Source organism: Bombina bombina, chromosome 1, assembly GCF_027579735.1.
Source record: "Bombina bombina isolate aBomBom1 chromosome 1, aBomBom1.pri, whole genome shotgun sequence".
Classification (NCBI taxonomy): domain Eukaryota; kingdom Metazoa; phylum Chordata; class Amphibia; order Anura; family Bombinatoridae; genus Bombina; species Bombina bombina.
This window is the reverse complement of record NC_069499.1, coordinates 1,107,161,938-1,107,177,400: the sequence shown is the minus strand read 5'-3', so window position 1 is coordinate 1,107,177,400 and position 15,463 is coordinate 1,107,161,938. Positions and strand designations below refer to the sequence as shown.

General features: G+C 40.8%; 1 protein-coding gene across 1 annotated transcript in view; it reads right to left on the bottom strand.

The window, feature by feature from the left end:
* Positions 1–351: 351 nt before the first annotated feature.
* Positions 352–15,463, bottom strand: part of CBX1 (chromobox 1) — an 84,499-nt gene continuing 69,387 nt past the window's right edge. The window contains exon 5 of the mRNA XM_053697398.1: positions 352–1,332. Coding sequence (XP_053553373.1) covers positions 1,188–1,332 — 145 coding nt within the window. The 3' untranslated portion in view covers positions 352–1,187. The remainder of the gene's footprint in view (positions 1,333–15,463) is intronic.

Here is a 15,463-nt window from a genome sequence, read left to right as displayed (position 1 = left end):
TTTGTTCCACTGGTAAATCCTAGTGTTTCACAAACAATAGGATTTACCATAACTTTAATACAAAATTCAAGTACTGAAATATTGATTTTTGAATCCTATGTATGCCAAATTAATTTTTAGAAAAGTGGAAGGATAGATAAAATGCTCCCATCTTATACGTCACGCTATTTGGTTTGAGTGTCGTTTGTTTTAAAATTCTTCGCCTATATAAGTTGATGAGAGCTGAATACATCCATTAAAGTTAAGACACAGAGTTAGCAGAGAGTCCGCAAACACTGTAGACAGTAGATCTGCTTGAACACATTCACATTTAGTTCTCTTACAGAAGAATAAAAACACACATTCAATTAATTATAAATCTAAAAGTTTTAATAGGACAACATACTGACAAAATGCTTCCTAAATTTTACTTGGACATTAAACAGATTTTTCACATAAACCCAGAGCACATGCTTTAAAAAAAAATATACAAAATCAGACAGTTTTTACAGTGGTTCTAGTGTGAGGACCAAAACCTTGATTTTTTAAAATTTATTTTAAAAACAATTACAAAGGGATCTTAAATGAGATGGGTTATAAAATCTAAGTAGTACCGAGTTCCTGTGTCCAGTGATACAGAAACCCATAACCTTTTTTGTCATTTATGTAATAAATCCCCTTTGCGCCTTCCTCCCCCAAACACACATTTAAAATCTATGGAACCCTTCCCATATACATAGCTGTCCATCATCCTTGTATGTGCATACAATGTATAGCCACTCCATCCATTATTCTTCTGGACCCGAGTCTAGGTTGACAGGTATATAGTCTGTAAGATCCCTGTAGAGTAGTAGGGTTTATAATCTCTCCCCCCCCTTTTTTTGTTGCAAGGTTAAAAAATAAAATTCTCAACCCTTCCCTCCCCCTATGACCTCAAAGCTTTCAACAGACATAACTAATAGCCAAACATTACATGCTACTTGGTAAAAATGTAGAAAGTCTGTAACACTATTGGGAAGGAGGAAAGCTTGTAGGGTGCAGTGTCTCCTGCATTCTGCTCACCGACACTCCTAAAAAACAGCTACGTATGATGTACAGACGCAGGCTGCAGGGCAGACAATGAATCCTGCATGTGCCTCCCTCCCTACTGTGTAGTGGAAGTGCCGGCTTGGAAATGTCACCCACCATGAGGATGGTACAAACTGCATTTAGTTCTTTTCATCTTTCTTCTCATCATCTTCTGAGGGGTATGAATGCCACGTCAGCCGTTCCTCATAGAAGGATATCACAACCTGAGGACACTTCACATTTGCTTCCTTTGCTGGGACAAGATCTGCTTCATCCGAGTTTTTCCTGGAGGTAAATATTAAAAAAATATCAATATCACAACAAAAATAGGTTTTGTTCATTAAAGAGGAAACAATCTGTCAAAGGAAATGTTTTCTAACTCCAGTGATCAGGTGATATTTCATGCTCAGTCATTGGTCTTGTCTAAGGTAATCCTGAAAATCTAGCTTGTTAGTGGCTTCTGAGGATTGCTATAGTTGGACTTGGGTGGTCTTACAGCGTTATATTTTCATGTTACCAACTGTAAAGTTCCACTCTTCTACATCCTCACATAGAATAAAAATGAACTTGATGTAGTGAATCATAACTGAGCTACCCTAAAATGAATATGCACAGTCTATGTGAATTTAGTATACTTGCCAGTGACAGTACCCATCTTACCATTCCATATCAGATAATAATCACGTGCTTCATGTTTGCCACAAGAATCAACTGGAAAACTTTACTATTGCTATCTGTAACCAATTGTTAAGTTGGATCATAGTAAAGACTTTTACCCTTGAGTGTTGGAGACAGACCAAATGTAAAAAGGGACAGTCAAGTAAAAATTAAAATGTCTTTCATATAGGTGACGAGAGTCCACGAGCTGTTATATAATGGATATACATTCCTACTAGGAGGAGGCAAAAAGTTTCCCAAACCTCAAAAGCCTATAAATACTGCTCACTCATACCTCAGTTTTAAACCTTGCCTTCTTAGGTGGTGGTTGAAGCATTATGATGTGCTTTATTTCTTCAGTGAAAGACGCATCAGAGCATTTTGAAGCCCAGTTCCCTTCAGATTACAGTGATTGTCAGAGGGAAGTAAAGGGAGTACTGCCTCATGTCACCATGTTTTTGCCTCACAGAAAATCCTTTCATGGACAATCTGTAAATTCGGTCGCAGGGATTCATCATCTGCCTCCCTTTAAAGATCAACATTTTACTCCTATTCCATTACCTCTACTGATATGTTTCAGTACTGGTTTAGCTGTCTGCTATAAGTGGATGAGTGTCTGAAGGTAAGTATATTAAACATTTCTTTTTCTGAAGACACTCTCAGCTATGGATTGGGCACTTTTTTGTTAAAAGTTCTTCCTATGTATATTTCTATATAAGAGCCTTGGGACAGGCACTATTTCCCTTGTCATGAAAAACTCATGATTTAGCTGTTAAAGGGTTACTTTTTTTAGCATGTGAGCTGAAAACATTCGTTTTCTCAGAAGAAATGTGTTCCTGTGTTTTCCCTTAGATAAGAAAGAGTCCTCATAAATAGTTTGTAAGATCCACAAGATAGAACTTAATCGCCTATGGTTGGTTTATTGCCCCAACCTTTCAGCACAGAGCCTCTATCCAGGCACTAACCTGAGGTCATTGACAGGACCACCAGCCTTTCAAATAAATATACTTTTAGAAGGCATAATGCCTCAGAACCATAAAGAATGCAAAATATATGGTGTTTGTTATCAAAATACTCCTGACATCACAAAGGGATTGCCTATCTGAGTATATGAACTAGATAATAGATAGATATAATTTCAGTCAAAGACAGAGCTTTATGACATGTCAGAAAAGAGAGCGGTGGATATTTCCCTGGCCCCCCTGGAAGGAGGTTTGATCAAGGAATTTGATGTTCATTCTACATTGGAGTGAGTGACCATCTTTTGTCAATCTCGCTGATGCAGACATCTAAGCTAGTACAGTATTAGGTTCTGTTATTTCTCTTTTTTATTTTAAAAACTGTTTGCTTGTGTATAATTCTATTTATCATCTTTTTATTAGGTATGCACTGTGCCTCATTTTTTGGATAATAAATATTAATTTATTAAGTTTTTGCAGTTGTCTAATATTTGAACCACATTACTAAAAGATAAATTGTATTCTGGGATTTAGTTTGTTAGTCTGGGTTTTCCTTAAGATTTCCCATATAATAAATCTTAAAGTGATTGTAAATTCTAGCATTTTAGAAACGCTAGGAATTACAATTGGAAAAAAAAAAGAAGGGATTTTCAGTCATGAAGTATAAAATTTGTTGGAAGTAATCGCCGCACTGAGCTGCTCAGGCAGCCCATGGCAAAACACTATTTGCTGTGAGGTAAGGTTTCCACCTCTTAGTAAATAGTTATGCGTTCCAAGTAGCATCAAGCTACAAGAGATTGTTTGTTAACCCTTGCACCCACCGAACAAAGTCACAGGCTTGCCTGAAATGGCAAGAATGAGTAAGGTGGTAAGGGTCTGTTAACCCTTTCTGTGCTAAAAAAAAAGTAACTGGTGCAGGGTTGGTTAACCCTGGTCGTCACACCCCTATATACACTTTGATATATTTCAAATATAAGAGGTCTATGGGACATATTCTGGCCATAAGTATGCTTATTGTGCGATATAAGGGTGCAATTATTTTAGATTATAGAGGCTCCCTCTTTTTAGCAGGACATAGCCTTCAGTTCACAAGGCATACCTTTTAAATTTTCGTGTGTGAGCATGCACGCTACTACGCCTCCATTTAAGAAAAAGATGTTGCGTCATTAATTTGCTCCATTTAATGTGCATCCCCCCACAGGTTTTTATGCCATTTCTTCTGTGATAAAAGACCCGCCCCATTGCAAATTTTGTTTTAAGTTTAATGTTAAACGATATACCATCTTTTAACTCTTATTTCAATCACTCTTTACTCTCATGATAAGACTTTTTACATGCAAACTTTTTTTATAGGCAAATGTTGCCCTTTCCTCAAAAGCTGAACACCTTTCTACCAAAGCCAAGTGTGCTTATTGTAAAACAACCAAAGTAGCTTCTTCAGCTCATTTATGTAGCTCATGTTTAGATTTTTTTTTTGTCTAAAACGGATCAATCTAATAATGTTTCTATGTGTACTAATGCACCTACTGTTTCTCAATATCAGATGGATGCAGAGGGCGTACCACCAGTAATGAAATTATTTATTGCTATAGCCAGGGCCGGCATAACCATGGGTCCAAGCGGCACTTGGCAGTGAGTCTGTCACGAATCCTCCAAGCAAACCGGCATTTTTGTTTTATTTTAGAAAGCCTGGATGCGCAATTCCTATGGGTAAACCTCTAGGTGGCGGCAAAGAGTTTATTAAAAAAAAAAAAAAAAAAAAAGTAGTTTGCACCATATAGACATCAAAAAAGTGTGCACCGCAGTGAGCAATCAGTACAAGCAGACAGCTTCTAATATATACCGGTGGAGTAAGGGACTCATCTGCTTAGCCTATGCCTCAACAGTACTTACCATCCACCATCACACACAAGCAGCTGCACACAGCTAGAATAGGTATGGCAGCAACATTTGTATGTATGCATGCAGGTTGCAGGGCTGCTCATCTCTGTACTGCACTTTGTAAAGGAGTATATTGAGATAGCAAGCAGCACAGAGATGAGCAGCCCTGCAACCAGCATACATGCAAAAAGTAATTATTATTTCTGCTCTCTGATCACTAGTACAAACTAACTTTACAGTGCCTGCTATCAGAAGGGTAAAGGTTAGCTCCTCCCTTCTACTCCTTCACACTAACAGGGCTGTTGAGAAGTTTGCTGATTTACAAGGTAAGCAAATCTGAGAGCTCAGATGGGGAGGATGTGTGAGAGAAAAATTGTATTGCAATTTTGTTCTTAACTGGAAAGAGCTATTTAGAGCACCAAGTATATATTAAGTAAATTACAGGAGGTTTCCCTCCACATATAAGGAATATTTATGTTTTATTGTCATACTACTAAGCATATATTCTGCTTCAGTGCTAATAATGTTTATAGGAAGTTTTTATTTTAATTGTTTATAAAAACTAACTCTAAAGTGGAAGGAAGAATTGTGAGGGGAAGAGCAAAATATTAAAAAAAAAAATTTCTTCTTCAAAATAAAAAACATATGTTGTACACTTTTTGTTATTATCACTTTCTGTTTTTATCAATCTACATGAACCCACTATTAATAGAGAAAAACTGGTATGTATTTTGTATATGAAATGATACCATTTCTTAGACTATTTTTTTGTTTTGTCTTGCTTTTTTCCCCCAACAATAGAGATAATATATTAGTTGTTTAAGTAATTTTCATTTATTTTTTATCAATTAAAATGAAAATTGATAGCATATTATATATAATGTAGGTTTTTTATGAAATAACTGGATCATGTATGCTATCAAAAAATAATTTAATATACTTACATACATGCAAGGTAGCAGAGAGTTTATTTTATTAAAGATTTGGTCTCTACAAGAGACACTGCAAAAAGTTTTCTAGTCTCTCTAATTTTAATGAGGGCAAAGCTCACCAAAAGGCTCCAACTTACTCAGTGGCTCAAACTGTTTAACCCATTGGCAGCCAGAGAGATCAGCAGTGTGCTAAAATATCCACTGGCACTAACAGGGTTAAAACCAAGCATATATGTAGCCACAAACAATCATTGTGCTAAAGGAACAGGACAAGATATTAATAAAGGAGCACAAAAGTTTTCTCAACTTCAATATTTCCACATGTGGTATAGTAAGTGATTGGCATCACACTGCCTGCACAGTAAAGAAGGGCAGTTAGTAGTGTGCACATAACATAAAATGAAAGGGATACTAAAGCAAAATTGTTTATTTCATGATTCAGATAGGGCATGCAATTTTAAACAACTTTTAATTTACTCCTATGATCAATTTGTCTTTGTTCTCTTACTAGCTTTATTTGAAAAAGGAGGAATGTATGTAAGCTTAGGAGCCAACCCATTTTTAGTTCAGACCCTGGGTAGCGCTTGCTGAGATTAGTGGCTACATTTAGCTGCACACAGTTCATGCACGTCATAAGAAGCGACAATATTTACATGCATGCATTTTGCAGGGCTGGTTCAGCTCTGTTTTCCTATGCTGCCTGTTTTCGCTATTTACACCTCTAACCAGTGCAGCTCACACAGCTGATCAGCTCCTGTTTTAGCTTCAACTAAGATCTGTGTCTCACTGCACTAATCTGTTCTCCGTGTGGCAGTGATAGTGTCTTTGTATCAGTTGCCTGTGTGTGTGAGACTATGTATTGTGCCCGAGAGGTAATGTGTATGGTTGTAAAAGATCTGTGTCTCACTGCACTAATCTGTTCTCCGTGTGGCAGTGATAGTGTCTTTGTATCAGTTGCCTGTGTGTGTGAGACTATGTATTGTGCCCGAGAGGTAATGTGTATGGTTGTAAAAGATCTGTATCTCACTGCACTGATCTGTTCTCCGTGTGGCAGTGATAGTCTCTTTGTATCAGTTGTCTGTGTGTGTGAGACTATGTATTGTGCCCGAGAGGTAATGTGTATGGTTGTAAAAGATCTGTGTCTCACTGCACTAATCTGTTCTCCGTGTGGCAGTGATAGTGTCTTTGTATCAGTTGCCTGTGTGTGTGAGACTATGTATTGTGCCCGAGAGGTAATGTGTATGGTTGTAAAAGATCTGTGTCTCACTGCACTAATCTGTTCTCCGTGTGGCAGTGATAGTGTCTTTGTATCAGTTGCCTGTGTGTGTGAGACTATGTATTGTGCCCGAGAGGTAATGTGTATGGTTGTAAAAGATCTGTGTCTCACTGCACTGATCTGTTCTCCGTGTGGCAGTGATAGTGTCTTTGTATCAGTTGCCTGTGTGTGTGAGACTATGTATTGTGCCCGAGAGGTAATGTGTATGGTTGTAAAAGATCTGTGTCTCACTGCACTGATCTGTTCTCCGTGTGGCAGTGATTGTGTCTTTGTATCAGTTGCCTGTGTGTGTGAGACTATGTATTGTGCCTGAGAGGTAATGTGTATGGTTGTAAAAGATCTGTGTCTCACTGCACTGATCTGTTCTCCGTGTGGCAGTGATAGTCTCTTTGTATCAGTTGCCTGTGTGTGTGAGACTATGTATTGTGTCCGAGAGGTAATGTGTATGGTTGTAAAAGATCTGTGTCTCACTGCACTAATCTGTTCTCCGTGTGGCAGTGATAGTGTCTTTGTATCAGTTGCCTGTGTGTGTGAGACTATGTATTGTGCCCGAGAGGTAATGTGTATGGTTGTAAAAGATCTGTATCTCACTGCACTGATCTGTTCTCCGTGTGGCAGTGATAGTGTCTTTGTATCAGTTGTCTGTGTGTGTGAGACTATGTATTGTGCCTGAGAGGTAATGTGTATGGTTGTAAAAGATCTGTGTCTCACTGCACTAATCTGTTCTCCGTGTGGCAGTGATTGTGTCTTTGTATCAGTTGCCTGTGTGTGTGTGAGACTATGTATTGTGCCCGAAAGGTAATGTGTATGGTTGTAAAAGATCTGTGTCTCACTGCACTGATCTGTTCTCCGTGTGGCAGTGATAGTGTCTTTGTATCAGTTGCCTGTGTCTGTGAGACTATGTATTGTGCCCGAGAGGTAATGTGTATGGTTGTAAAAGATCTGTATCTCACTGCACTGATCTGTTCTCCGTGTGGCAGTGATAGTCTCTTTGTATCAGTTGCCTGTGTGTGTGAGGCTATGTAATTGTGCCCGAGAGGTAATGTGTATGGTTGTAAAAGATCTGTATCTCACTGCACTGATCTGTTCTCCGTGTGGCAGTGATAGTGTCTTTGTATCAGTTGCCTGTGTGTGTGAGACTATGTATTGTGCCCGAGAGGTAATGTGTATGGTTGTAAAAGATCTGTGTCTCACTGCACTGATCTGTTCTCCGTGTGGCAGTGATTGTGTCTTTGTATCAGTTGCCTGTGTGTGTGAGACTATGTATTGTGCCCGAGAGGTAATGTGTATGGTTGTAAAAGATCTGTGTCTCACTGCACTGATCTGTTCTCCGTGTGGCAGTGATAGTGTCTTTGTATCAGTTGCCTGTGTGTGTGAGACTATGTATTGTGCCCGAGAGGTAATGTGTATGGTTGTAAAAGATCTGTGTCTCACTGCACTGATCTGTTCTCCGTGTGGCAGTGATAGTGTCTTTGTATCAGTTGCCTGTGTGTGTGAGACTATGTATTGTGCCCGAGAGGTAATGTGTATGGTTGTAAAAGATCTGTATCTCACTGCACTGATCTGTTCTCCGTGTGGCAGTGATTGTGTCTTTGTATCAGTTGCCTGTGTGTGTGAGACTATGTATTGTGCCCGAGAGGTAATGTGTATGATTGTAAAATAAAATCTACTTCATACATGCACTTATATCATGCTTCACAACACTACATAAAATAATTCAGCTATTATTGGTAGTCCTAACTAAAAACAGAATTTATGTTTACCTGATAAATTACTTTCTCCAACGGTGTGTCCGGTCCACGGCGTCATCCTTACTTGTGGGATATTCTCTTCCCCAACAGGAAATGGCAAAGAGCCCAGCAAAGCTGGTCACATGATCCCTCCTAGGCTCCGCCTACCCCAGTCATTCGACCGACGTTAAGGAGGAATATTTGCATAGGAGAAACCATATGGTACCGTGGTGACTGTAGTTAAAGAAAATAAATTATCAGACCTGATTAAAAAAACCAGGGCGGGCCGTGGACCGGACACACCGTTGGAGAAAGTAATTTATCAGGTAAACATAAATTCTGTTTTCTCCAACATAGGTGTGTCCGGTCCACGGCGTCATCCTTACTTGTGGGAACCAATACCAAAGCTTTAGGACACGGATGAAGGGAGGGAGCAAATCAGGTCACCTAAATGGAAGGCACCACGGCTTGCAAAACCTTTCTCCCAAAAATAGCCTCAGAAGAAGCAAAAGTATCAAACTTGTAAAATTTGGTAAAAGTGTGCAGTGAAGACCAAGTCGCTGCCCTACATATCTGATCAACAGAAGCCTCTTCTTGAAGGCCCATGTGGAAGCCACAGCCCTAGTGGAATGAGCTGTGATTCTTTCGGGAGGCTGCCGTCCGGCAGTCTCGTAAGCCAATCTGATGATGCTTTTAATCCAAAAAGAGAGAGAGGTAGAAGTTGCTTTTTGACCTCTCCTTTTACCGGAATAAACAACAAACAAGGAAGATGTTTGTCTAAAATCCTTTGTAGCATCTAAATAGAATTTTAGAGCGCGAACAACATCCAAATTGTGCAACAAACGTTCCTTCTTTGAAACTGGTTTCGGACACAGAGAAGGTACGATAATCTCCTGGTTAATGTTTTTGTTAGAAACAACTTTTGGAAGAAAACCAGGTTTAGTACGTAAAACCACCTTATCTGCATGGAACACCAGATAAGGAGGAGAACACTGCAGAGCAGATAATTCTGAAACTCTTCTAGCAGAAGAAATTGCAACTAAAAACAAAACTTTCCAAGATAATAACTTAATATCAACGGAATGCAAGGGTTCAAACGGAACCCCCTGAAGAACTGAAAGAACTAAATTGAGACTCCAAGGAGGAGTCAAAGGTTTGTAAACAGGCTTAATTCTAACCAGAGCCTGAACAAAGGCTTGAACATCTGGCACAGCGGCCAGCTTTTTGTGAAGTAACACAGACAAGGCAGAAATCTGTCCCTTCAGGGAACTTGCAGATAATCCTTTTTCCAATCCTTCTTGAAGGAAGGATAGAATCCTAGGAATCTTAACCTTGTCCCAAGGGAATCCTTTAGATTCACACCAACAGATATATTTTTTCCAAATTTTGTGGTAAATCTTTCTAGTTACAGGCTTTCTGGCCTGAACAAGAGTATCGATAACAGAATCTGAGAATCCTCGCTTCGATAAGATCAAGCGTTCAATCTCCAAGCAGTCAGCTGGAGTGAAACCAGATTCGGATGTTCGAACGGACCCTGAACAAGAAGGTCTCGTCTCAAAGGTAGCTTCCAAGGAGGAGCCGATGACATATTCACCAGATCTGCGTACCAAGTCCTGCGTGGCCACGCAGGAGCTATCAAGATCACCGACGCCCTCTCCTGATTGATCCTGGCTACCAGCCTGGGGATGAGAGGAAACGGCGGGAACACATAAGCTAGTTTGAAGGTCCAAGGTGCTACTAGTGCATCCACTAGAGCCGCCTTGGGATCCCTGGATCTGGACCCGTAGCAAGGAACTTTGAAGTTCTGACGAGAGGCCATCAGATCCATGTCTGGAATGCCCCACAGCTGAGTGACTTGGGCAAAGATTTCCGGATGGAGTTCCCACTCCCCCGGATGCAATGTCTGACGACTCAGAAAATCCGCTTCCCAATTTTCCACTCCTGGGATGTGGATAGCAGACAGGTGGCAGGAGTGAGACTCCGCCCATAGAATGATTTTGGTCACTTCTTCCATCGCCAGGGAACTCCTTGTTCCCCCCTGATGGTTGATGTACGCAACAGTTGTCATGTTGTCTGATTGAAACCGTATGAACTTGGCCCTCGCTAGCTGAGGCCAAGCCTTGAGAGCATTGAATATCGCTCTCAGTTCCAGAATATTTATCGGTAGAAGAGATTCTTCCCGAGACCAAAGACCCTGAGCTTTCAGGGATCCCCAGACCGCGCCCCAGCCCATCAGACTGGCGTCGGTCGTGACAATGACCCACTCTGGTCTGCGGAATGTCATCCCTCGTGACAGGTTGTCCAGGGACAGCCACCAACGGAGTGAGTCTCTGGTCCTCTGATTTACTTGTATCTTCGGAGACAAGTCTGTATAGTCCCCATTCCACTGACTGAGCATGCACAGTTGTAATGGTCTTAGATGAATGCGTGCAAAAGGAACTATGTCCATTGCCGCTACCATCAACCCGATCACTTCCATGCACTGAGCTATGGAAGGAAGAGGAACGGAATGGAGTATCCGACAAGAGTCTAGAAGTTTTGTTTTTCTGGCCTCTGTCCGAAAAATCCTCATTTCTAAGGAGTCTATTATTGTTCCCAAGAAGGGAACCCTTGTTGACGGAGATAGAGAACTCTTTTCCACGTTCACTTTCCATCCGTGAGATCTGAGAAAGGCCAGGACAATGTCCGTGTGAGCCTTTGCTTGAGGAAGGGACGACGCTTGAATCAGAATGTCGTCCAAGTAAGGTACTACAGCAATGCCCCTTGGTCTTAGCACAGCTAGAAGGGACCCTAGTACCTTTGTGAAAATCCTTGGAGCAGTGGCTAATCCGAAGGGAAGCGCCACGAACTGGTAATGTTTGTCCAGGAATGCGAACCTCAGGAACCGATGATGTTCCTTGTGGATAGGAATATGTAGATACGCATCCTTTAAATCCACCGTGGTCATGAATTGACCTTCCTGGATGGAAGGAAGAATAGTTCGAATGGTTTCCATCTTGAACGATGGAACCTTGAGAAACTTGTTTAAGATCTTGAGATCTAAGATTGGTCTGAACGTTCCCTCTTTTTTGGGAACTATAAACAGATTGGAGTAGAACCCCATCCCTTGTTCTCTTAATGGAACGGGATGAATCACTCCCATTTTTAACAGGTCTTCTACACAATGTAAGAATGCCTGTCTTTTTATGTGGTCTGAAGACAACTGAGACCTGTGGAACCTCCCCCTTGGGGGAAGTCCCTTGAATTCCAGAAGATAACCTTGGGAGACCATTTCAAGCGCCCAAGGATCCAGAACATCTCTTGCCCAAGCCTGAGCGAAGAGAGAGAGTCTGCCCCCCACCAGATCCGGTCCCGGATCGGGGGCCAACATTTCATGCTGTCTTGGTAGCAGTGGCAGGTTTCTTGGCCTGCTTTCCCTTGTTCCAGCCTTGCATTGGTCTCCAAGCTGGCTTGGCTTGAGAAGTATTACCCTCTTGCTTAGAGGACGTAGCACTTTGGGCTGGTCCGTTTCTACGAAAGGGACGAAAATTAGGTTTATTTTTTGCCTTGAAAGGCCGATCCTGAGGAAGGGCGTGGCCCTTACCCCCAGTGATATCCGAGATAATCTCTTTCAAGTCAGGGCCAAACAGCGTTTTCCCCTTGAAAGGAATGTTAAGTAGCTTGTTCTTGGAAGACGCATCAGCCGACCAAGATTTCAACCAAAGCGCTCTGCGCGCCACAATAGCAAACCCAGAATTCTTAGCCGCTAACCTAGCCAATTGCAAAGTGGCGTCTAGGGTGAAAGAATTAGCCAATTTGAGAGCATTGATTCTGTCCATAATCTCCTCATAAGGAGGAGAATCACTGTCGACCGCCTTTATCAGCTCATCGAACCAGAAACATGCGGCTGTAGCGACAGGGACAATGCATGAAATTGGTTGTAGAAGGTAACCCTGCTGAACAAACATCTTTTTAAGCAAACCTTCTAATTTTTTATCCATAGGATCTTTGAAAGCACAACTATCCTCTATGGGTATAGTGGTGCGTTTGTTTAAAGTGGAAACCGCTCCCTCGACCTTGGGGACTGTCTGCCATAAGTCCTTTCTGGGGTCGACCATAGGAAACAATTTTTTAAATATGGGGGGAGGGACGAAAGGAATACCAGGCCTTTCCCATTCTTTATTAACAATGTCCGCCACCCGCTTGGGTATAGGAAAAGCTTCTGGGAGCCCCGGCACCTCTAGGAACTTGTCCATTTTACATAGTTTCTCTGGGATGACCAACTTGTCACAATCATCCAGAGTGGATAATACCTCCTTAAGCAGAATGCGGAGATGTTCCAACTTAAATTTAAATGCAATCACATCAGGTTCAGCTTGTTGAGAAATGTTCCCTGAATCAGTAATTTCTCCCTCAGACAAAACCTCCCTGGCCCCATCAGACTGAGTTAGGGGCCCTTCAGAAATATTAATATCAGCGTCGTCATGCTCTTCAGTATCTAAAACAGAGCAGTCGCGCTTACGCTGATAAGTGTTCATTTTGGCTAAAATGTTTTTGACAGAATTATCCATTACAGCCGTTAATTGTTGCATAGTAAGGAGTATTGGCGCGCTAGATGTACTAGGGGCCTCCTGAGTGGGCAAGACTCGTGTAGACGAAGGAGGGAATGATGCAGTACCATGCTTACTCCCCTCACTTGAGGAATCATCTTGGGCATCATTGTCATTGTCACATAAATCACATTTATTTAAATGAATAGGAATTCTGGCTTCCCCACATTCAGAACACAGTCTATCTGGTAGTTCAGACATGTTAAACAGGCATAAACTTGATAACAAGTACAAAAAACGTTTTAAAATAAAACCGTTACTGTCACTTTAAATTTTAAACTGAACACACTTTATTACTGCAAATGCGAAAAAACATGAAGGAATTGTTCAAAATTTACCAAATTTTCACCACAGTGTCTTAAAGCCTTAAAAGTATTGCACACCAAATTTGGAAGCTTTAACCCTTAAAATAACGGAACCGGAGCCGTTTTGAACTTTAACCCCTTTACAGTCCCTGGTATCTGCTTTGCTGAGACCCAACCAAGCCCCAAGGGGAATACGATACCAAATGACGCCTTCAGAAAGTCTTTTCTAAGTATCAGAGCTCCTCTCACATGCGACTGCATGCCATGCCTCTCAAAAACAAGTGCGCAACACCGGCGCGAAAATGAGGCTCTGCCTATGCTTTGGGAAAGCCCCTAAAGAATAAGGTGTCTAAAACAGTGCCTGCCGATATTATTATATCAAAATACCCAGATAAAATGATTCCTCAAGGCTAAATATGTGTTAATAATCAATCGATTTAGCCCAAAAAAAGTCTACAGTCTTAATAAGCCCTTTTTGAAGCCCTTATTTACAATCGTAATAAACATGGCTTACCGGATCCCAGAGGGAAAATGACAGCTTCCAGCATTACATCGTCTTGTTAGAATGTGTCATACCTCAAGCAGCAAGAGACTGCTCACTGTTCCCCCAACTGAAGTTAATTGCTCTCAACAGTCCTGTGTGGAACAGCCATGGATTTTAGTGACGGTTGCTAAAATCATTTTCCTCATACAAACAGAAATCTTCATCTCTTTTCTGTTTCTGAGTAAATAGTACATACCAGCACTATTTTAAAATAACAAACTCTTGATTGAATAATAAAAACTACAGTTAAACACTAAAAAACTCTAAGCCATCTCCGTGGAGATGTTGCCTGTACAACGGCAAAGAGAATGACTGGGGTAGGCGGAGCCTAGGAGGGATCATGTGACCAGCTTTGCTGGGCTCTTTGCCATTTCCTGTTGGGGAAGAGAATATCCCACAAGTAAGGATGACGCCGTGGACCGGACACACCTATGTTGGAGAAATGAAATTTAAACAAAAAAATAAATACTGGAATGTACTGGCTGAGAAATTGGAGCAGCAAGAAAGACAGTTAAATTAGAGGTGATAGTGTACCTCCCAATTGTCCTGACAGTCCCAAATTCAGAGGTCTGTCCCACTAAGAAAGCCAGAAAAGTGTCCCTCTTTGGCTCTTTGCAAATTTGGGAGGTATGCAGAGGAGTGGCATTGTGTGATGAATACTAGTTATAAACAAATGAGCATTTAAAATCAGTCCTATCAGCTTTAGTTTTTGAGTTATGCTGTTTAATTATTTATGCAAATGTATGTTAATTAGCATATTTTCTTCCAAGAAAGGTGGCAACCCTAGGTGGGGAGGGGGCGTCATTTTGTGCTCGGACCCAGGCAGCACAATGTCTTGAGCCAGCCCTGGCTATAGCCATTGAGAGGGCCCTGACTGCACTACCGCCTGCAAATAAACATAAAAGGTCAGGTCCTATTTTACCTTCTACTAGTAATATTTGTACTGACCAGCAAAATACGGCAGTATTGATTCATATGATGAGGATTCCTCTGATACCTCCTAGACACAGAACCTGATAAGTCGTCTTTTTTTATTTAGAATTGAGCCTATTTCTTCTCTTTTAAAAGGAATTTTAATCAATTTAGGGACTGAAGAAGTTAAACCTTCTGATAATAAACCCTGTAATCATTTAAATTCAGTGTTCTTAAAGGGACACTGTACACAAATTTTTTCTTTTCTAATTCAGATAAAGCATGCAATTTTAAGCAACTTTCTAATTTACTCCTATTATCAAATTTTCTTCGTTCTCATGTTATCATTATTTGAAAAGAAGGCATCTAAGCTTTTTTTTGGTTTCAGTACTCTGGACAGCACTTTTTTATTGGTGGATGAATTTATCCACCAATCAGCAAGGACAACCCAGGTTGTTCACCAAAAATGGGCCGGCATCTAAACTTACATTCTTGCATTTCAAATAAAGATACCAAGAGAATGAAGAAAATTTGATAATAGGAGTAAATTAGAAAGTTGCTTAAAATTTCATGCTCAATCTGAATCACGAAATAAATTTTTTGGGTACAGTGTCCCTTTAATCTCGCTGAA